Source organism: Chenopodium quinoa, unplaced genomic scaffold, assembly GCF_001683475.1.
Source record: "Chenopodium quinoa cultivar QQ74 unplaced genomic scaffold, ASM168347v1, whole genome shotgun sequence".
NCBI lineage: Eukaryota > Viridiplantae > Streptophyta > Magnoliopsida > Caryophyllales > Amaranthaceae > Chenopodium > Chenopodium quinoa.
In genome coordinates this window covers 1,272,290-1,294,252 of record NW_018742987.1, presented here as the reverse complement: position 1 = coordinate 1,294,252, position 21,963 = coordinate 1,272,290, and the positions used below count along the sequence as shown (strand labels likewise).

General features: G+C 35.9%; 2 protein-coding genes across 3 annotated transcripts; one reads left to right on the top strand and one right to left on the bottom strand.

Moving 5' to 3' along the window:
• The first annotated feature begins 396 nt into the window (after nt 1-396).
• LOC110729640 lies at nt 397-18,839 on the top strand. Of its 2 annotated transcripts, none has more exons than XM_021909411.1 (10): nt 397-1,053; nt 1,954-2,040; nt 2,258-3,081; nt 15,786-15,874; nt 15,960-16,063; nt 16,149-16,248; nt 16,826-16,901; nt 16,998-17,112; nt 17,209-17,740; nt 17,972-18,839. In XM_021909411.1, the coding sequence occupies exons 1-10, from the start codon at nt 738-740 to the stop codon at nt 18,462-18,464; spliced, it is 2,736 nt and encodes a 911-aa protein (XP_021765103.1). In that variant the 5' UTR covers nt 397-737; the 3' UTR covers nt 18,465-18,839. The 2 variants fall into 2 exon arrangements, with proteins under 2 accessions (XP_021765103.1, XP_021765104.1); XM_021909412.1 differs by having other exon boundaries at nt 970-1,053; nt 1,943-2,040.
• Nucleotides 18,840-19,300: 461 nt separating this feature from the next.
• Nucleotides 19,301-21,650, bottom strand: LOC110729642 (60S ribosomal protein L36-2-like). The gene is made up of 4 exons (XM_021909413.1): nt 21,554-21,650; nt 20,915-21,019; nt 19,685-19,884; nt 19,301-19,576 (listed from the first exon to the last, which is right to left on the bottom strand). The coding sequence occupies exons 2-4, from the start codon at nt 21,014-21,016 to the stop codon at nt 19,546-19,548; spliced, it is 333 nt and encodes a 110-aa protein (XP_021765105.1). The 5' UTR covers nt 21,017-21,019; nt 21,554-21,650; the 3' UTR covers nt 19,301-19,545.
• Nucleotides 21,651-21,963: the final 313 nt, after the last annotated feature.

The window sequence follows — 21,963 nt, the reverse complement described above, 5'->3', positions numbered from 1 at the left end:
TATACATTGAAATGATTTTGACAGTCTTACACAAGATTTTGTTGATCACTAATAATTGTAAAACCATGAGAAGTGATATCTATTAGAATTTTCTTCTCCTTATCATAAATTTTCTAAAAAAATAATGTGATTAGTTAATAAGTCATATTGGTCATCTTAAAGAAAAACCAGATAATCAAATAGTTAATTTGGTACCATTCTTACTTGAGTCACCTAAGTAGAAAAAATTTCGAGAACCTCTATCATACATCCAGGTATACCTAGAGTTAGGTGTATATATATGTATATGTAAGAATTTTACTTCGTATGCTAATACGATTAATTGATTTTTTTGCTACATAATCTTCACCTATGCAAAATAACCATTTTGAATTTTGATGTATGTTAGTTTTTATTTTCAAATGTAGTCTTATTATTATCTTCCATAAGATTAAAAAAAAAAAACAATTCACCTTAGATAAATATAGAAAGTAGAAGTAGATAACATTGTTGGATGATCACATCACCATTTTCGTCCTCTCTTCAGTACTCAACTTTCTAACAACAACCCCTCAAATTTCAGAATATCACTATACTTCTTGTATCACTTTCGAACATCTTCTTCTTTTTCAAGTGCCAAAATAAAGTCTTCCACCAAACAATCCCTCAACAAATTCACACAAATTTCCCCTTTTCATTTTCTGGGTAATTTTCTTTTTTATTTTATTTTCTGGGTTTAATTTTCTGGGATTTCTGAAATGAGTTTACTAACAACACCATCACCAAGAACAACATGGTGTTATCAGCTTCAATTCAATTTCAAGTTCAGGAAATCTCAGACGCCATTGTTGTTAATCAAAGCTCGGGGTTCGAACCCTGGTAATTTCCGCCGCCATAATCTTCGAGTTCATTGTGTTGCACAAGATGAAGCTAAGAGTGGTAGTGGTGAATCAGAACGGCGTCGTTCTGGGGATTCTTGGATTAATTTGAATGCTTCTTCTGTTGATGCTGCTTTGTCTGATTGGTTTGGAAATTCTGACCCTGATGATTCTGGCCAAAAAAATGGAATTGGAGGTGAAATTTTTGTTCTTTCTACTTTTAGATTATGGGGTTTATTGGGTTTAAGGGTTTTTTTTTGTTATTGTGAGTTTTATTGGTTCTTTTTAAATATTAATTGTTCTTAAGCTCTTTGGGTTTAATTGGATTATAAAGGTTATTTGGGTGTTGTAAATTTGGTTGATTGAATTATACTTAGTAAGAATTGGTGTTTAGTAAAATGTTGAAAACATTGAATTATAATAATTGTACTTAATTTAATCTGTGATTGTGCATGATATGTGTTTCAGAACTTAGTATAGCTTAATTGTTATAGTCTGTTAGTTTTGGTTCTAATTGAGAATGTGTAGCTACATATGTAGGAATTTTGGAGGAAATGGTAGGTTTACACGATTATCAATTATGCTGTTTTGTTTAGAAATGTGATAATTTATTCTTTTGCTTGATAAGAACTTGTAACAAATGTCAAATGCATCCACAATATATATATATATATATATATAAAAAAATATATATATATATATATATATATATATATATATATTTTGAACTGTTGGCAATTGAGTTAATTCTATATTTCTATAAGAAGGAGAGAAGGGTTTAGGATCAGTGTTAATATAGTGGCTTCAGAGAACTTCGTTTACTTATCTTTGAAAAAGGATCGATTTAAAGCAGTTTGGGGATTCAAAGGGAATGTTTTGTTAAGTTAGTGGAACCTTTTCATTTTGGAAACAATTTGTGAGTTTCTAACTGGGATTTTGACCATTAAAATAAGGATGTTGATTCACTAAAGAAATGTCTGAAGCTGCATCTCATTATAGGAATTGTCATTTCCTTTTCAGTTATTGGCTGCTCTATCTTGTTTTATTGATTCTTTTTTCAAGTCACTGTAATGATCTTGAAGTAGCTGAATTTCAGGAATTCTGGGAGTAGGGCTTGCTGGTGTTTTACTTTTTGCTGGAATCACCTCTGCTGCAATATCAATGGGCAAGAGGAGCAGCTCAAGTGAGTACCACTGTCCTTTGTTATAGTAGTGTTTAAGTTATGTATCTATTAAAACTAGCTATTGAGTAACAAAACCCTTATATTGCTCCATCAGTGTTCCAAAATTTCCAATGATGCCCCACTACATATTCTTTTTGAGTTTATATGTTGGTTTGAAATTACATTTTAAAAAAAAAAAAAAACCTAGGTCATTATACCGCTGTACTTGTTTTTTCAGGGTCAGTGCAAGAGATGAAGCCGTTGGTGGAACAGCAAGAAGTATTGTTGTCTTCTGAAGAGGAGGTTTACGGGGACAAAGAGAATGTAAATGATGATAAATTTAATGTGCAGGGTGAAAGTAACGGACCTACTGAATTTGTTGATCAAGGGGAACTTGTTGATGATACCAATGTAGAGTCATTATTTGTTAGTGAAAATCCCACATTGAATGACCTTGATGCTTCTGCTGAAGATAATTTACAAACTGGTTCCACATTATCTGATGTAAACAGTCCTGATATGGTTCCAAACTCAGCCGAAATTTCTCAATTAGAAAGTGTAGATGGCTCCTACATGACATCTACTTCCATAGATAGGCAGAACACCATTGTGGTGAGTGAAACAGAAGATCGCCTTGATGCTAGGTTAAATGATGCTCAAGCTGGTGCTGTGCTCCTTAACACATATGAGCAGCAAGAAACCTTCACAGCAATCCAGGCCGATGCTTCCAATGCTGCAGTTGAACCATCGACTAGTGTAGTTGTGCCTATCGATATTCAAAATGTAGATCATTCAGCCACTGCTAATGCAACGCTAGGAACTGACAGTGTTCCTGGTGGTGATAAGCCAGTAATTGCATCAGTTACAAGCAAGGAAGACAACGAGGTGAAGAAACCATCTATCTTTGATTCACAATCTTTGAGAAGCGTCTCTGCCTCTCGTGGAATCCCTGCACCATCATTACTTTCTGCTGCACTTATGGCGCCTCCTGGAAAGGTTTTGGTTCCTGCAGTTGCTGATCAAACTCAATCGCAAGCTTTGACGGCATTGCAAGTATTGAAGGTATTCTTCTATTATATTTTTTTTGAGTTGTGATCTTCATATGTCTGCTGACCTCTTCTATGGTATCAGATACTGTTATGGCCTAGACCATCCTATGAAATACTCAGTAACTTGTTTTAACAACAAAGAAAGTGTTGGGTTGCTGTTACTCTGTAAGCATTGCTATCATTTAGTGTGTGACTATTTAGGATGTTTGTGATCTGAGGAGACTTAGAAGTGTGGATCTCTTATATTTAGGCATTTACAATTAAACAAATATCGGAATAATATCTAAAGTACTGCCTAGTAAAAAGTGCCATAAGCCCATAGAGGTGGTTTCAATTGTTCATTGATCATTTCAGTTCCATTTAACCTCTAGCCGTTCAACGATAGCATTATTCCATCATATGTGAGGCTGTGAGAAAGTAGTTTTGCAATCTTAAGATAAGCCTCCTGCCATCTAATAATAGCATTACCTGTGAGAAATCTTAACAATAAATTATAAACCTGTGGGACTTTGGCTATCGACAATCTTGTTTGTCAATATCCCTAAAGTGGACAATTGTATATGAATATACGCGGGGCACTTAAATTATATATTTTGTTCATTTGTTGTCTCTTAGGATGATTGCTTCCATTACTGACTAGACATCATAAGAATAAAAAGTGCACCGGAAGTGCTGTCGTTTATTTTGGGCAATTTATGTAACAGAATTACATATAGATAAGACCACCTTACTGGCCATGATTGCCATTTTGCAGACTTGCTTGACTTACATATGATGGAATGCAAACATCAATTCCAAAACTTAATTAAGGATACCAAGAAGTATAGATCTAGTTTCCATCCTGGTATGATAGGATTTTTCAACCCCTGTTCAGAGTTACCCACTATCATTATTTTTCTATAGACATTGTCCCTCGCTGTCCGTAGGCCATTATACCATTCATAGAATTGTGCATGAAAAGATCACCAATAAATTCTTATCTCCTTCTCCAACATGCTGCCATTGTCATTCAGCCTGGCCATTACTGCCGTTCTTCCTCCTTTTTATACATATTTCTGTTTCATCAACCATTTAACAAGCCTATTCTCCTGGGCTACCCTTTACTTGACATGTCACCTTTGCTTTCTGGACGTCCCACTCATAAGAATTGCATTAGGAGTGCCATTTTATTGTACTTCCAAACACTTGACATGACACCTATGCTCTCAAGATACCCCACTCATAAAAATTGCACTAGGAGTGCCATGTAATTGTACTTCCAAAACAATGTATGAAGTTTAAGTTGGGACCTGTGTCACATTTGACTACTTGAGGCAACAAAGGGTCATTTGTTATGCGAATTTAGCATGTGGTTGTTTTGAGTACGTAGGTTTCATAGTGGGAATGTGTCAATATCTGCCTCACAAGGCTGGATTTGACGCACTAAATTTATCTACCATCCTCCCCCCCCCCCCCAACTCTTTCAAACTAAAGCTGGCAGCAGCGTAGCATAGTCAATATTCTCGACATATTAGCTCTATATTTGGCATAAAACACTAGAAACATCATTAAAAGTTAATAGGCTAGTTACGGTAATTTATTATAGATGGTTGAAAAGAATGTACGTCCGGATTTAAAAATTTTATTTATAGACTTGAGTAAGGTTCGTTACTTTTTTATTTATTTATTTTTCATTTTGGCCTGTGCATTTTGTACTTCATCTAGTTTTAAATCTACTCACAAACTTTTGTATCCTAATTGACAATATGGCCTTGACCGCTGTGCATTTCTATCTTGTCTGGTTTTTTCCCTTAAAACCTTGAGTAGATGAACTTATGCTTTGAAATCTAGAATTTGATGTAAATCAAAGTAGAGCTGTCAATTCTGGTAAACGGGTCGGGTAAGAGTGGGTCGGGTCAATTCGGATTAATTCCATAACTTATACAGGTCGGGTTTGGGTTGGGTCATGTTTGAGTCAGGTCACGTCGGGTCATACTTCTTATCGGGTTTGGATCGTGTTTAGGTCGGGTTAATAACAGGTCGGGTTACATTCGGGTCGGGAGAACAATAGGTCGGGTTTAATTAAGGCTTTCACGTGTTAAAATTGGTTAGGGTAATTCTCGGATTCGAGTCGGGTTCGGTTCAAAGTCAATAATTTGCAAGTTAGAATCAGGTAAGGTCATCCCAGGTTTGAGTCGGGTTCGGTTCAAGTCAATAATTTGCGGATTATAATCAGGTCGGGTCATTCTCGGGTTCATGTCGGGTTCGATTCAAGTCAATAATTTGCGGGTTATAATCAGGTTGGGTCATTTCCAAGTCGGGTCATTTTCGAGTTCAAGTCGGGTTATGTTCAAGTCCATAATTTGCGGGTTACAATCAAGTCGGGTCATTTCCAAGTCAGGTTATATTCGGGTTCAACTAACTATAAATAGATAATTATCATTTTTATTAAGCTAATTATTTCCTTTGACTATAATACATATGGCAATATACTAGGGAACTATAGTCTATAATTTAGGAAGATAATTATATCCTTTCACCCTACAACAAATATATACTATATTTAACTCTTAAATTTGAGGATGATACTCCTTTCTTTTGCTGGCGTGAACCGACTTGGTCTCCTTAGACAAAATGCTTTGATCAACAATAATAAGGTGGTCTGAATTGCATTTAAGGTGCTTTGAAATCGGGTCAGGAATAATTTGGGTTGAATTTAGGTCGGGTCAATAACAACTTGTTAATTTCGAGTCGAGTTAGTAACATATTTGGTTGAATTTTTAGGTCAGGTTAGTAATAGGTATAGGTCTGGTAAAATTTGGGTAGGGTATATAAAAAGTCGAGTTTAATTTGGGTCAGGTCAATAACAAGTCGGGTTGATTTCGGGTCGGGTTTGTAATAGGTTGGGTTAAATTCGGATCAAGTTAGGAACGTGTCAGGTTGAATTCAGGTCAGGTTAGTAACAAATCGGGTTAAATACAAGTTTTGACGAGTTAAAACGAGTTTGGATCAACTTCGATTCAAGTTGGGTTCGGTGCAAGTTAATTAAATTGGCCGTTGTAAATCGATAAATTGGCCGTTTAAAGGCAAATTGGATGGTTTCACCCACCCAATTGGACTCTCAGAGTGTGTTAAGAATCATGATAAACATTTCGGCAATTTTTATTATGGGCGAAAAAAGTCAAAAATTTACAAAATTGAAGGCTAATGTCCACGCTTTTTGAGAAATTTTGGAGGTTTCGGCCAGGTGTCGCAAAGTCTTTAGATTTTAGGGAATACGTCTTGGGTCATATAATACCAATTGGAAACATATATGATCATTATATGTTATCATCGATGTTCGTGGTAGGCTTGAGTTAATGAAATCAGTGCAAGTAGTAAACCGGTAAATTGGCTGTTTAAAGGCAAATTGTATGGTTCCACCCACCCAATTGGGCTCCTGGAGGATATAAGGGACCGTGGTAAATATTTCAGCAATTTTTATTTTCGGGTGATAAAAAGTCAAAAAATACCAAAATTAGAGGCTAAGATCTACGCTATTTGAGAAATTTTGGAGGTTTCAGAGCCCGGTGTCGAAAAGTATTGAAATTCTAGGGGATATATCTCGGGGTCATATAATGCCGTTTGGAACCATTATGGTCATTATTTGTTGTCATAAATTTTCGTGGTAGGCTTGAGTTAATGAAAGCGGTGCAAGTTGTAAACGGTAAATTGGCCGTTTAAAGGAAAATTGGATGGTTCCACCCACCCAATTGGACTTCCGGAGAGTATTCGGAACCATGGTTACATTTCGGCAATTTTAATTTTCGGGTTAAAAAAAGTAAAAAATTTCCAAAATTGAATGTTAATATCCATGCTTTTTATGAAAATTTTGGAGGTTTCGGGGCTCGTTGTCGAAAAACCATGAGATTTTAGGGGACACATCTCGGGGATGTCGTTTGGAATATATGATCATCATATGTTATCGTAAGTGTTCGTAGTAGGCTTGAGTTAATTAAATCGGTGCAAGTTGTAAACCGATAAATTGGTCGTTTAAAGGCAATAGGATGGTTCCACCCACCCAATTAGACTCTCGGAGTGTATTAGGGACCATGGTAAACATTTCGGTAATTTTTATTTTCGTGCGAAGAAAAGTAAAAAAAATCCCAAATTGAAGCCTAATATCCACGCTTTTTGAAAATTAATGGAGGTTTCAGAGCATGGAGTCGAAAAACCTTTAGATTTTAGGGGATACATCTCGGGTTCATATAATGCCTTTTGGAACCATACATTATCATTATATGTTGTCATAAATGTTTGTGGTAGGTTTGATTTAATAAAATCAGCGCTAGTTGTAAACTTGTAAATTAGCCGTTTATTCAATTTGCATGGTTCCACGCACCCAATTGGACTCCCATAGGGTATTAGAAACCATGGTAAACATTTCGGCAAATTTTATTTTTGGGCGAAAAATAGTCAAAAAAATTCAAAAATTAAAAGCTATATCCACGTTTTTTGAGAATTTTTGGAGTATTCAGGGCCCAATGTCGAAAAGTCTTGAAATTCTAGGGAATACCTCTCGGGGTCATATAATGTCTTTGGAACCATATATGATCATTATTTGTCGTCATAAATGTTCGTGGTAGGTTTGAATTAATGAAATCAATGCAAGTTGTAAACCGGTAAATTGCCCGCTTAATGGCAAATTGGATGGTTTCACCCACCCAATTGGACTCCCGGAGGGTAATAGGGACCACAGTAAACGTTTCGGCAATTTTTATATTCGGGAGAAAAAAAGTACAAAAATTCAAAAATTAAAGGCTAATATCCACGATTTTTGAGAAATTTCGAATGTTTCAGGGCCCGTTGTCGAAAATCATTGAGATTTTTGGGGATAAATCTCAGGGTCATATAATGGCGTTTGAAACCATATATGATCATTATATGTTGTCATAAATGTTCGTGGTAGGCTTGAGTTAATGAAATTGATGCATGTTGTAAATCAGTAAATTGGCAGTTTAAAGGCGAATTGGATGGTTCCACCCACCCAATTTGACTCCCGGATACCAGTGACCATGGTAAACATTTTGAACTCCAATCTCCACGCTTTTTAAGACATTTTTGAGGTTTCGGGGCCCCGGTGTCGAAAAGATTTGTAATTTTATGGAATATATTTCGGGGTCATTAAATGTCATTTGGAACCATATATGATCATTATTTGATGTCATAAATGTCCGTGGTAGACTTAAATTAATGAAATCGCGTGGGTGCAAGTTGTAAATCGATAAATTGGCTGTTTAAAGGTAAATTGGATGGTTGCACCCAGGTGGACTCCAAATGGTTTTAGGGACCATTGGAAACATTACGACAATTTTTATTTGCGGGCTAAAAAAGTCAAAAAATCGCAAAATTGAAGTCTAATATCCACGCATTTTGCGAAATTTTGAAGGTTTCGGGGGACTGATGTCGAAAATTCTTGAAATGCTAGGTAATACATCTTGGGGTCATATAATGCCGTTTGGAACCTTATATGATCATTATATGTTGTCATAAATGTTCGTGGTAGGCTTGAGTTAATGAAATCAGTGCAAGTTGTAAACCAGTAAATTTGTCGTTTAAAGGCAAGGTGGATGGTTCCACCCACCCAATGGAACTCTTAGAGGGTATTAGGGACCATGGTTAACATTTCGGCAATTTTTATTTCCGGGCGAAAAAAGTCGAAAAAATTCAAAAATTGAATGTAATATCCATGCTTTTTGAGAAATTTTGGAGGTTTCGAGGCCTGTTGTCTAAAAGTTATGGGATTTTAGGGGATACATCTCGTGGTCATATAATGTTGTTTGGAACCATATATGATCATTATAAGTTGTCATAAATGTTCGTGGTAGACTTGAGTTATGAAATCGGTGCAAGCTGTAAACTGGTAAATTGGCCATTTAAAGGCAAATTGGATGGTTCCACCCACCGGATTACCTTGGTAAACATTTCGACAATTTTTATATTTGGGCGAAAAAAAGTCAAAAAATTGCAAAATTAAAGTCTAATATCCACGATTTTTGAGAATTTTTGGAGGTTTCGGGGTCCTCGTGTCAAAAGTCTTGAGATTTTATCACGGGGTCATATAATGCTGTTTGGAACTATATATGATCATTATACGTTATAGATGTTCGTGGTAGGCTTGAGTTTATGAAATCGATGAAGTTGTAAACCGGTAATTTGGTCGTTTAAAGGAAAATTAGATGGTTCCACCCACCCAATTGGACTCACGGATAGTATAAGGGACTATGGTAAACATTTTGGCAATTGTTATTTTCGAGCGAAAAAAGTCAAAAAAATTCCGAAATTGAAGACTAATCTCCAAGCATTTTGCGACATTTTGAAGGTTTCGGTGCTCGGTGTCGAAAAGTATTGAAATTCTAAGGAATACATCTTGGGGTCATATAATGCTTTTTGGAACTATATATGATCATTATATGTTGTCATAAATGTTCGTGTTAGGTTTGAATAATGAAATCGGTGCAAGTTGTAAATCGATAAATTTGCCGTTTAAAGGCAAATTGGATGGTTCCACCCACCCAATGAGACTCCCGAAGGGTATTAGTTATAATGGTAAACATTTCGGCAATTTTATTTACAGGCGAAAAAAAGTCAAAAAAAACTCCAAAATTGAAGGCTAATATCCATGTTTTTTGAGAAATTTTTGAGCTTTTGGGGCTCGTTGCCGAAAAGGTTTGATATTTCAAAGGATACATCTTGGGGGTCATATAATGCAGTTTCGAACAATATATGATCATTATGTGTCATAAATGTTCATGGTAGGCTAGAATTAATGAAAACAGTGAGAATTGTAGATCGGTAAATTGGCCGTTTAAAGATAAATTGGATGGTTCCATCTATCCAATTGGACCCCCGGAGGATATTAGGCTATGTTACATGGACTCGGGAACGTGTGTCGGACACGGACACGTGTCCATGTGTTCAATTTGCCAATTTCCCAAATTTTAGGACACGGGGACTCTGTCCTATATTTTTTTTTTTTTTTTTTAAAATATACATTACAAAATATTTAAATATTTCATTAATATCTAAAAAAATGAAATAAATAGACAAAAAAGAAAGGACAAAAAAAATAAAGTCCCTTTACTTAATCTCATAAAGAAAAGATAAGAGTAATGTCAGTAATACAGCTGTGCTTCTATGTCCTCTTCTACTTTATTTCTCTCTCTCTTTCACCCACTAATTTCTTTCACCATTTTTACCTGCTCGAATGGCTCCTTTCTTCAACTTCTTCATCTTTTCCCTTTCTTAATTATTTTTTCACCACTCTTTCACCCACTAACTGCAGCCAGTCCGCCTCCACAGATGGTGCCTATAACCAACGTCTCACAGGCAGTAACCTGAAAACTTAGGTTTTTTATTGTTTTTTTTTTTAAAAAAAAATCGGCTCTGTTTCTCCCCTTCCCTTATTTGTCTCTGAAGTGTTCGAGTGCAAATAGTCGAATCTGACACGAATTTCGTGTCCGTGTCCGCGTCGTGTCATGTCGACACGGACACTTTGGGATTTCAGCCGAGTCCGATGAACATAGATATTAGAGACCATGGTAAACATTTCGGCAATTTTCATTTCTGGGCGAAAAAAAGTCAAAAATTAAAAAATTTAAGCCCTAATATTATGAGAAATTTTGGAGTCTTCAAACCCGGTGTTTAAAAGTTTTGAAATTCTACATAATACATCTCCGGTTGATATAATGTCGTTTGGAACCATGTATGATCATTATTTGTTGTCATAAATGTTCGTGGTAGGCTTGAGTTAATGAAATCGGTGCAAGTTGTAAACTGGTATATTGGTCGTTTCAAGACAAATTGGATGGTTCCACCCTCCAATGGGACTCCCGGAGGGTATTAGGTATCATAGTAAACATTTCGGCAATTTATATTTACGGGCAAAAAAAAAGTCAAAAAATTCCAAAATTAAAGGCTATATCCATGATTTTTGAGAAATTTTAGAGGTTTCAGGGCCCGTTGTCGAAAAGTCTTGAAATTTTTGGGGATAAATCAGTCATATAATGTCGTTAGGAATCATATATTATCATTATATGTTTTCATAAATGTTCGTGGTAGGCTAGAATTAAAGAAATCAGTGAGAGTTGTAAATTGATAAATTGGCCGTTTAAAGGCAACTTGGATGGTTCCACCTATCCAATTGGACTCCCGGTGGGTATTAGAGACCATAGTAAACATTTCGACAATTTTTGTATCTGGCGAAAAAAATTCAAAAATTGAAGTCTAATATCCACGGGGGAGTCTTTGGGGACCGGTGTTTACAGGTCTTTAAATTCTAGGGAATACATCTCGGGGTTATATAATGTCGTTTGAAACCATATATGATAATTATTTGTTGTTATAAATGTTCGTACTATGCTTAAGTTAATGAAATCGGTGCAAGTTGTAAACGATAAATTGGTCGTTTAAAGGCAAATTGGATAGTTTTTCCCACCCAATGGGACTCCGTGGGGGTATTAGAGAACATGGTAAACATTTCGGCAATTTTTATTTCCGTACAAAAAAAGTAAAAAAAAAATCCAAAAATGAAGGATAATTATTCATGTTTTTTTGAGAAATTTCGAAAGTTTCGGGGCTCGGTGTCAAAAAAGAAATGAGATTTTAGGGGATACATCTCGGGGTTCATATAATGTCTTTTGGAACTATTAATGATATTATATGTTGTCATAAATGTTCGTGGTAGGTTTGAGTTAATGAAATCAATGCAAGCTGTAAACCGTTAAATTGACCGTTTAAAGGCAAATTGGATGGTTCCAACAACCCAATCGGACATCCAGGGGGTAATAGTGACCATGGTAAACATTTCGGCAATTTTTATTTTCAGGCGAAAAAAAAAAGGCTAAAAATTCCAAAATTGAAGGCTAATTATCCACGCTTTTTGAGAAATTTTTGAGGTTTCGGACCCTGGTGTCGAAAATGTTTGAGATTTTAGGTCATACATCTCGGGGTCATATAAAGTCGTTTGGAACCATATATGATCATTAGATGTTGTCATAAATTTTCGTGATAGTCTTGAATTAGTGAAATCGATGCAAGTTGCAAATCGGTAAATTGGTTGTTCAAAGAGAAATTGAATGGTTCCACTCACCCAATTGGACTCTCAATGGGTATTAGGGACCATGGTAAACATTTCGACAACTTTTATTTCGGGCGAAATAAAGTAAAAAAAATCCAAAATTGAAGGCTAATATCCACTTTTTTTTAGTAATTTTGGAGGTTTCAGGCTGGTGTCGAAAATTATTGAAATTATAGGGGATATATCTCGGGGTCATGTAATGTCGTTTGGAACCATATATGGTCATTATTTGTTGTCATAAATGTTCGTGGTAGGCTTGAGTTAATGAAAACAGTGGAAGTTGTAAACCGGTAAATTGGTCATTTAAAGGCAAATTGGATGGTTCTACCCACTTAATTGGACTTCAGGAAGGTATTAGGAAACATGTTAAACATTTTTGCCATTTTTTATTTCCGGGTAAAAAAAAAGTCAAAAAATTTCAAATTTGAAGGCTTATATTCATGATTTTTATGAAATTTTGGAGGTTTCGGGGCCCATTGTCGAAAAGCCGTGAGATTTTAGGGGATACATCTCTTGGTCATATAATGTCTTTTAGAACCATATATGATCATTATATGTTCTCGTAAATGTTCGTAATAGGCTTGAGTTTATTAAATCGGTGCAGGTTATAATCCGATAAATCGGCCGTTTAAAGGCAAATAGGACGGTTTCACCCACCCAATTAGACTCTCGGAGGGTATTAGGGATCGTGGTAAACATTTCGGCAATTTTTATTACCGAGCGAAACAAAGTAAAAAATTCCAAAATTGAAAACTTATATCCTTGTTTTTTTGAGAAATTTTATAGGTTTCAGAGCCCTAGGTCGAAAAACCTTCAGATTTTAAGGGATACATCTCGGGTTCATATCATGCTTTTTGGAACTATATATGATCATTATTTGTTGTCATAAATGTTTGTGGTAGGCTTGAGTTAATGTAATCGGCGCTAGTTATAAATCGGTAAATTGGCCGTTTAAAGGCAAATTGGATGGTTCAACCCAATTGGCAAATTGGACTACCAGAGGGTATTAGAGACCATGGTAAACATTTCAACAATTTTTATTTCCGGGCGAAAAGGAGTAAAAAAATTCAAAAATTAAAGACTATATCCACGCTTTTTAAGAATTTTTGGACTATTCGGGCCCGTTGTCGAAAAGTCTTGAACTTCTAGGTAATACATTTCGGGGTCATATAATGTCGTTTGGAACCATATATTATAGTTATTTGTTGTCATAAATGTTCTTAGTAGAATTGAGTTAATGAAATCCATGCAAGTTGTAAACCGGTAATTAAATTGGTCGTTTAAAGGCAAATTGTATGGTTCTTCCCACCCAATTGGTTTCCCAGAGGGTATTAGGGACCATGATAAATATTTCGGCAATTTTTTTATCCGGGCAAAAAAAAGTTAAAAAATTCCTAAATTAAAGGTTAATATCCACGCTTTTTGAGAAATTTCGAATGGCGAAAAGCATTGATATTTTTGGGGATACATCTCGACGTCATATAATGTTGTTTAGAACCATATATGATCATTATATGTTGTTACAAATGTTCGTGGTAGGCTTGAGTTAAAGAAATCGGTGCAAGTTTTAAAGCGGTAAATTGGCCGTTTAAAAGCAAATTGGATGGTTCCACACACCGAATTTGACTCCCAGAGGGTATTAGTGACCATGGTAAACATTTCGGCAATTTTTATTTCCAGGCGAAAGAAAAGTTAAAAAATTCAAAAATTAAAGGCTAATATCCTTGCTTTTTAAGGGCCCCGGTTTTGACAAGTCTTGTAATTTTACGGAATACATTTCGGGGTCATATAGTGTCGTTTGGAACCATATGTGATCATTATTTGTTGTCATAAATGTTCATGGTTGGTTTGAGTTAATGAAATCGATGCAAGTTGTAAACTAGTAAATTGGTAGTATAAAGGCAAATTGGATGGTTGCACCTAGGTGGACTCCTGGAGGGTATTTTGGGTCATGGTAAACATTTCGGCAATTTTTATTTCCGGATGAAAAATTGTCAAAAAAATAAAGGCTTTCAATTCGGGTAAACAGGTCGGGTTTGGGTCAGTAAGCCTCCGAGAGTGGGTCAGGTTAATTCGGATTTATTCCGTAATCAATGCTGGTCGGGTTTGGGTTGGGGCAAGTTTGAGTCGGTCACGTTGGGTCATACTTTTTATCGGGTTTTGGTTGGGTTAATAATAGGTTGAATTACGTTTGGGTTGTGTGAACAATAGGTCGGGTTTAATTCGAGTTTTCACGGGTTAAAACGGGTTAGGCTAATTCTCGGTTTCGAGTCGGGTTCCGTTCAATTCAATAATTTGCGGGTTTGAATCAGGTGGGGTCATTTTTGCGTTTGAGTCGGGTCCGATTCAAGTCAATAATTTGCAGGTTATAATCAATTCGGGTCATTCTTGGGTTCAAGTCAAGTTCAAGTCGGGTTCGGTTCAAGTCAATAATTTGCGAGTTATAATCAGGTAAGTCATTTCCAAGTCGGGTCATTCTCGGAATCAAGTTGGGTTATGTTCAAGCCAATAATTTGCAGGTTACAATCAGGTCGGGTCATTTCCAAGTCAGGTCATGTTCGGGTTTAACTAATTCTAAATAGATAATTATCATTTTTATCAAGCTAATTATTTCCTTTGACTATAATATATATGGTAATATATTAAGGTACTATAGTCTATAATTTAGGAAGATAATTATCTCCTTTGACCATACAACAAATATAAACTATATTTAACTCTTAAATTTGAGGATTTACTCCTTTTGCTGGCGTAGACCGACTTGGTCTCCCTAGACAAAATGCTTTGATCAACAATAATTAGGTGGTCTAAATTGCATTTAAGCTGATTTGAAATCGAGTTAGGAACAATTTTGGTTGAATTTAGGACGAGTCAATAACAAGTCGGGTTAGTAACAGATGGGGCTATATTTTTTGGTCGGGTTAGTAATAGGTCTGGTAAAATTCGGGTCGGGTCAATAACAAGTCGGGCTGAATTTGGGTCAGGTTAATAACAAGTTGGGTTGATTTCAGGTCGGGTTTGTAACAGGTTGGGTTAAATTCGGGTCGGGTTAGGAACGAGTCGGGTTAAATTCAGGTCAGGTTAGTAACCAGTCGGGTTAAATTCGGGTTTTGAAGGGTTAAAACGGGTTTGGGTCAATTTATGTTTCAATCGGGTTTGGTTCAGGTCAATAATTTAAGGGTTACATTCCGGTCGGGTCATCTCTTGGTCAGTCATGTTTGGGTCTGGGTCTCACATACTCGGGTCTAGGGTTGGTTTCAGGTCGGGTTTGGGTCACCATTTTTTCGGGTTAAGATTGTTCGGTTAATAATCGGGTTTGAGTCGGTATTTCGGGTCGGGTCAACTTTTGACAGCTCTAGATCAAAGTCTTCAACACTTGAACAGTGTACATTTTTGTGACATTGATGCTCTTGCGGGGAAGACTCTCATTTATGAAGCCTTATATTTTAAGAAGGTTTTTAAATTTAATTTTTGTTTACTCCTACCTATGAAATATTGTTTAACATAATGCTTTCTTCTTTCTTTTCTGTTTTTTCGTTTGTTATTATCTGTTGGTTGTACTAACCTCTATCATGTGCTGAAGTTTTCTGTCTCTTGATATATTCCTTCGTTAATCTCAGGTGATTGAGAGTGATGCTCAATCTGGTGATCTATGCACTCGTCGTGAGTATGCCCGTTGGTTAGTTTCTGCAAGTAGTGCTCTTTCACGGTATGTGTGGGTAAATAAATCCATTACTTTGTTTTACACTAATGTGCTTATGTGTGGTAATTGAGTTTTGGTTTTCCATTTTCAGAAACTTGATCTTGAAGGTCTATCCAGCTATGTATATAGAAAATGTTACCGAGCTTGCATTTGATGACATCACACCTGAAGATCCCGACTTCTCATTTATCCAAGGTATAATACTGTTTTGTCAGTAAAAGATTTGAGCTATTGGGTTAATGTGCCATATTAGAGATTACTAATAAATCCTGTGTTCCAGGTTTGGCAGAAGCTGGACTTATATCGAGCAAGCTTTCTAGACATGATATGCTTTCTTCTCCTGATGAAGATATAGGTTCCTTCTACTTCCATCCTGATAGGTGAATCTTCCATTTTCTACTAATAGGCAAGCTTTTGAGAGTCAAATGTGGTTTGCTCATTGTTAATACATGATTGATTAAGTCCTTGAACCTTTGCTATTAATAGAGCCTATAGTGGTAGAGGTGGACCTACAAAGCATTTGAGGGCAGTGATTAGGCAAGAGTGGACACATCTAGAACTTGGTGAGAATAGATACCTTGACAGAAATCTGTGTTTGTGACTTTACTATTGATGTACTTATTAAGCTTTTAGAGCTGTGTGTGGTATCTAGAATGATGTTAACATTCTGTGCAAAGGGGTACGGCAATTTAAGGACTAATGTATATCTTTCTCTAATTCACTAGGCCAACTTTTTGGCACTTTTAATTCCTTAGAATGTTTGACAGCTTTTAAGTATATTTTACTTGTGCTGACAGGTTAGAATGGGATATTATGCTGGGTAGTAGTGGTGTATCATGTGGACATTCTACCTCTGTTCTGTTTGGCCATAGTTGCTTTGAACTTAATGTGCATGATGTCAAAGAATAGTATACTTCAAATGACTTAAATGGCGTGTTTCTCGATTTCTTTCTACAGCCCTTTATCTCGTCAGGATCTTGTGACTTGGAAGATGGCCTTGGAAAAGAGGCAGCTACCAGAAGCTGATAGAAAGGTTAGGATTTAAGATAACTATGTACTCCGTGTATCTAATCATTTGCAAAATATTAATTCTAACGAAACAACTAATGCCTTGTGCATTTTTCAATAGGACCTGCACCAACTTTCTGGTTTCATAGACATTGACAGAATTGACCCAGATGCATGTCCTGCACTTGTGGCTGACTTATCTGCATCAGAGCAGGGGATTGTGGCACTTGCATTTGGTCGGTCCAATTCCTGTATTAATAGCGTAGTTGTTTATGTTTCTCCCAGTGTTCCCTTTGCTTGGTGTTTTATGGACCACTGACGTTAAATTGCAGGCTACACGAGACTTTTCCAGCCAGATAAGCCAGTCACAAAAGGCCAAGCTGCAATTGCTCTTGCAAATGGAGAGGCGGCTGATTTAGTCAGTGAAGAGCTCGCTCGTATTGAAGCAGAATCTATTGCTGACAAAGCAGTTGCTACCCATAATGCATTGATGGCAGAAGTGGAAAAGGATATAAATGCGAATTTTGAGATGGAGCTTCTGATGGAAAAAGAAAAAATAGATGCTGTGCAGAAAATGGCTGAAGAAGCAATGCAAGAAGTGGAAAGGCTAAGAGAAGAGAGAGAAGAAAAAAATATTGCCCTAATGAAGGAACGGGCTACTGTGGATTCAGAGATGGAAGTTCTTTCAAAATTGAGACATGAGCTAGAGGAGCAATTGCAAAGTGTCATGAGTAACAAGGTTGAGATATCTTTTGAGAAGGAACGGATTGAAAAACTCAAGAAAGAGACTGAAGATGAAAACCAAGCAATTGTTCGATTGCAATATGAGCTGGAAGTCGAGCGAAAGGCACTTTCCATGGCCCGGTAAGTATGTTTTGCTTGAATTGCTGCTGTTGATGCTGTCATCTTCATTATCTAACCGTCTTTGTTGCCCCTTTCCATCACCACCCCCCACCCCAAAAAAAAAAAACAAAAAACAAAAAACAAAACAAAACAATAAAACTAAAATATAAGAAATCCTTTAGCTATTTGGTTAAATTTCCCATAAACACGTTTTCTACATCTCTGGCTAATGACATTCTATTTTCATTTCAGGACTTGGGCAGAGGATGAAGCTAGAAGAGTGCAAGAACATGCTAGAGCACTGGAGGAGGCTAGAGACCGCTGGGAGAGAAAAGGCCTCAAAATTATGGTTGATGAGGATCTTCGTGAGGAGGCCTCAGCTGATATTACATGGACCAATGTGGGGAAAAAGCTATCAGTAGAGGAAACCACCGAGAGGGCTGATAATTTATTAGACAAACTCAAGGTAATGGCAGGTGAAGTTGGTGGAAAATCTAAAGAGATTATTAACAGCATTATCCAAAGGATTCAGTCACTAATCTCAGCCATCAAGAAATGGATTGCCGGGGCAGGCAAGCAAACGACAGAATTCAGAGATGTTGCTGTTGCCAAAGTAGGTGGATCTGTACAAGAATTGCAACAAAATGCAGCAGGATTTGGTACAACTGTGAAGGAAGGAGCTAAGCGCGTTGTTGGAGACTGTAGAGAAGGTGTTGAGAAACTAACACAAAGGTTTAAGACCTGATGTCTCCCCTCTATATTTGCTTAGAGACCAACTGATTTTTGGCAAGCTTGGAGTTTTTTGTAATGCTCATATAATTATTTCTACACTGGAATTTCACCGGAATTTTCACATTAACGTATGTACACCCCAAATTGTACATGAAAGAGACTATATTTGTAATAATGACAGAGATCAGGATACTCGAATAGCAAGATTAACAACATAGCTGATACCAGCATATGTGCTGAATTTGAATAAAAGAAGCTATTCGTAGTATGATCTAGTTTTGTAACTACAAAAAGTCATTAAATTAGATCAGACGCAGAACCATGCATAACAGCATAAGAGACTTCTACAAATTTCCGACTTACTGAATAAAATCTCACTTTTATTGATTCACAAGTTGTGTCCGGATAGTTAAATTTGGAATTTTAGGACACTTTTTTACCTTTAAGACAAATATTAACCTGTATATTGATACAATCATATTTTACAAGGCACAAAGTAAGATATTTCAACATACTATAGTATCGTTTACGTAGTAACATTTCTATAGAAATATAATCCGTATTTGATGACATCCACATTATTTTCAATTCATCCGCTACTCATGAATTAATTACAGCGTCTTACATGTTAATGATATAATTATTATACTTCGTACTAAATTTAATTTCCCAGATGTGTATGTGCACTCATGCATTAATCACCTACAATGTAATACCACAAATACTTCTTTGTTGCTCAGCGGAGTCCTACAAAAATTGAAGTGTTTTACTAAATGAAAATGGATGATGTATATTGCTACCTAAATTTCAAGCAGTTAAGCACTAGAGCTATAAAGTGAAGATACAAAATGAGAGACAATAAGGCACAGTAATAATTTAATATCAAACCTACATTGACCAATGTTATTGTCTCACTGATTACAACTTACAAGCATAAGAAAAAAGTTTAGACTAGTTTCCCAATACTGCGACGCAGCATTGCCAAGCAAAATTGGATGCAAGTAAAACATTTTAAACAGAAGTTACTTCAACTTTTAAGTAATCAAAACATCTTAAGAGTTCCTACAAGATATGGATCACAGAACGTCCGAGCATCACTTCTTCTTCTCTGTTCCTCCAGCAGATCTGTCCAAAAGCAGTCCACCAGTTAGAAACATGAAAAGTGAAACTAGAAATCAACTAAAGATCATAGCCTACAAAATTCAGAGATAAAAAGATAAACAGATAACAAACCTCATCTTCCTCAGCACATTGGACATCTCCTCACGCTTCCTCTTTGCCCTCTTGTGGGTACCCAACTTTCTCTTAGCCAATTTCAAAGCACGCTTGTCTTTCCCAACCTTCAAGAGCTCAGTGATTCTCTTTTCATAGGGAGCAAATCCAGCAACTTCCCTAATAATACTCCTCACAAAGAGAACCCTCTTGCTGGTTTTCTGTCAATTGTCATAAACAAAATATAAATGGTATGCAGAATCAAAACCACTTACTTCCACTTATTAATACTTTCAATGTTTAGACTTTTAACAATAAAAAAACACAATTGCATTCATTAATCACTAATAACACAGAAAAATCTACTTTTCAACATAATGAACAGCCTACATTGTCAGCATCAGAATGCAATACGATATCCAAGGTACAATACATACATCTCATTTTGAATTGATTTTAATCAGTCCAATGTTCCAATGAATATGGATAATAATAAATAAAAAATAAATAAAAAAGAAAAGAAAAAGAGATCAATGCACACCATCACATAACAATACAGGTCCACTTGTCTCAGAAGCAAAAGAACGATAAATTTCCACATATGAGTAAACATTGTTTCATGGTGTCAAGAGACTCAACACTATCAACTCATACACTACTATTCATTCAAACAAACAGGAACTATTATCATCAAATAAACATGAACTTTTATTATTAAATTTGAACTTAACATGGAGATCAACAAAATCCACTTCCTTTCACACACAAAAGTTTTATCACCTAAACCATCTTAAGTTATAAACAACATAGAAAATTAACACATATTTAAGCCATATAGTATATTACTTTTTGCAATGATATCATATGCAATCAGCAAATGAGTCCAGCATTCCAAAATAAATCCATCAAAAGCACAAATGAAACTTCAATAGATAGCATTTATCAGCAACTACTCATTTCATGCAGCTTAAATCAATCAATGGTGTGCATATCCTTTCATACGTTCAAATCAAACGATACGGAATTCAAACACATGGTAAGTTGTGTGAATAACTAAGCGCCTAAGCCATAGAATTCAAACAAAGTGTAACATCCTTTCATACGTTCAAAGTAAACGATACACATTCACATATTTCATTAACATTGCCATAAACAACTCAGAGAACTTCATATTCATTTTAACAGAAATATGATCCTGGGGTAAGTAATCAGACTCGAATCATCAGAAAATAGTAAGAATAAACAATTTACCCCTGTGCGGTCGGAGGGTCGAGGTGCCAACTCCTTCTTGGTTACAATGTGACCCTTGTTCAAACCCACGAAAAGACCAGTACTTGGCTGTTTTGGAGCCATCTTCTGCTTTCAAATTAACCAAACAAGTAACAATTAAATTCTAGGTACTATACCTTAAACTTAGTATGAGCAACTAATAGTGTAATAAAAAAAATAAAAAAATAAAAAAAAAAGGGAACTTTCAAAATCAATGCATTCAACAATTAGCCTTTTTCTGGGAATAATTTAAATATACAAAATTAAGAGCATGATGAAACATACCCAGCATAAAGTTCATGATTACAAAACCCTAAGATCAATTTTAATCAATTTCAAGCAACCAACATTTGGGATTTTTAGTACGAATTAATGGGTTTATTGTAAAAACCTAGAAAAAAATTGCAATATCCCCATTGACGAAAATTAAACAACCCTAATTCGAGCTCCTTAAACCCTAAACTAGCATTACAGAGTTCAATCATATGGTACAGAGCTAAAACAACATAAAGACAGATCGATTGAGTAAAATGAAATGCGAATCAAAACGGGTTTAGCTTCATTTCTCAAATCAAACAAAAATGGAAGACGAATCAAAGAAGGAAGAGAAGAGGGGCTTACGATTTATGCGACTGAATGAGAAACCCTAAAAACCTTGAATAGCTTCTCGGCTCACTTAATGTAAAAAATGGGGTTTTTATAGCGTTTATTTTGGTGATATGAGTGATTGGGCCTTCATTTAAAAGAGTTCAGGCCCGTATTATGTAAACTACACCAAATAGCCTTAAGCCCTTAAGGGCCTAAGTTGGTCAATTCAATTTCTCAAATTGACTTGCTAATTAAACTCAAGTTGATTAATTTAAAATTTTTTAGGTTGTTAAAAAAAAAATGCACTGAACTTCTAAATTAGGGCTTGTTCACATTTACTGAACTAAACTGATTAGAGCTGAACTGAGCTGAAATGAATATTTTATGACAGAGGGAAATTAAGAGCTGAACTGAACTGAAATTAAGTATGGCAAATTTTAAGA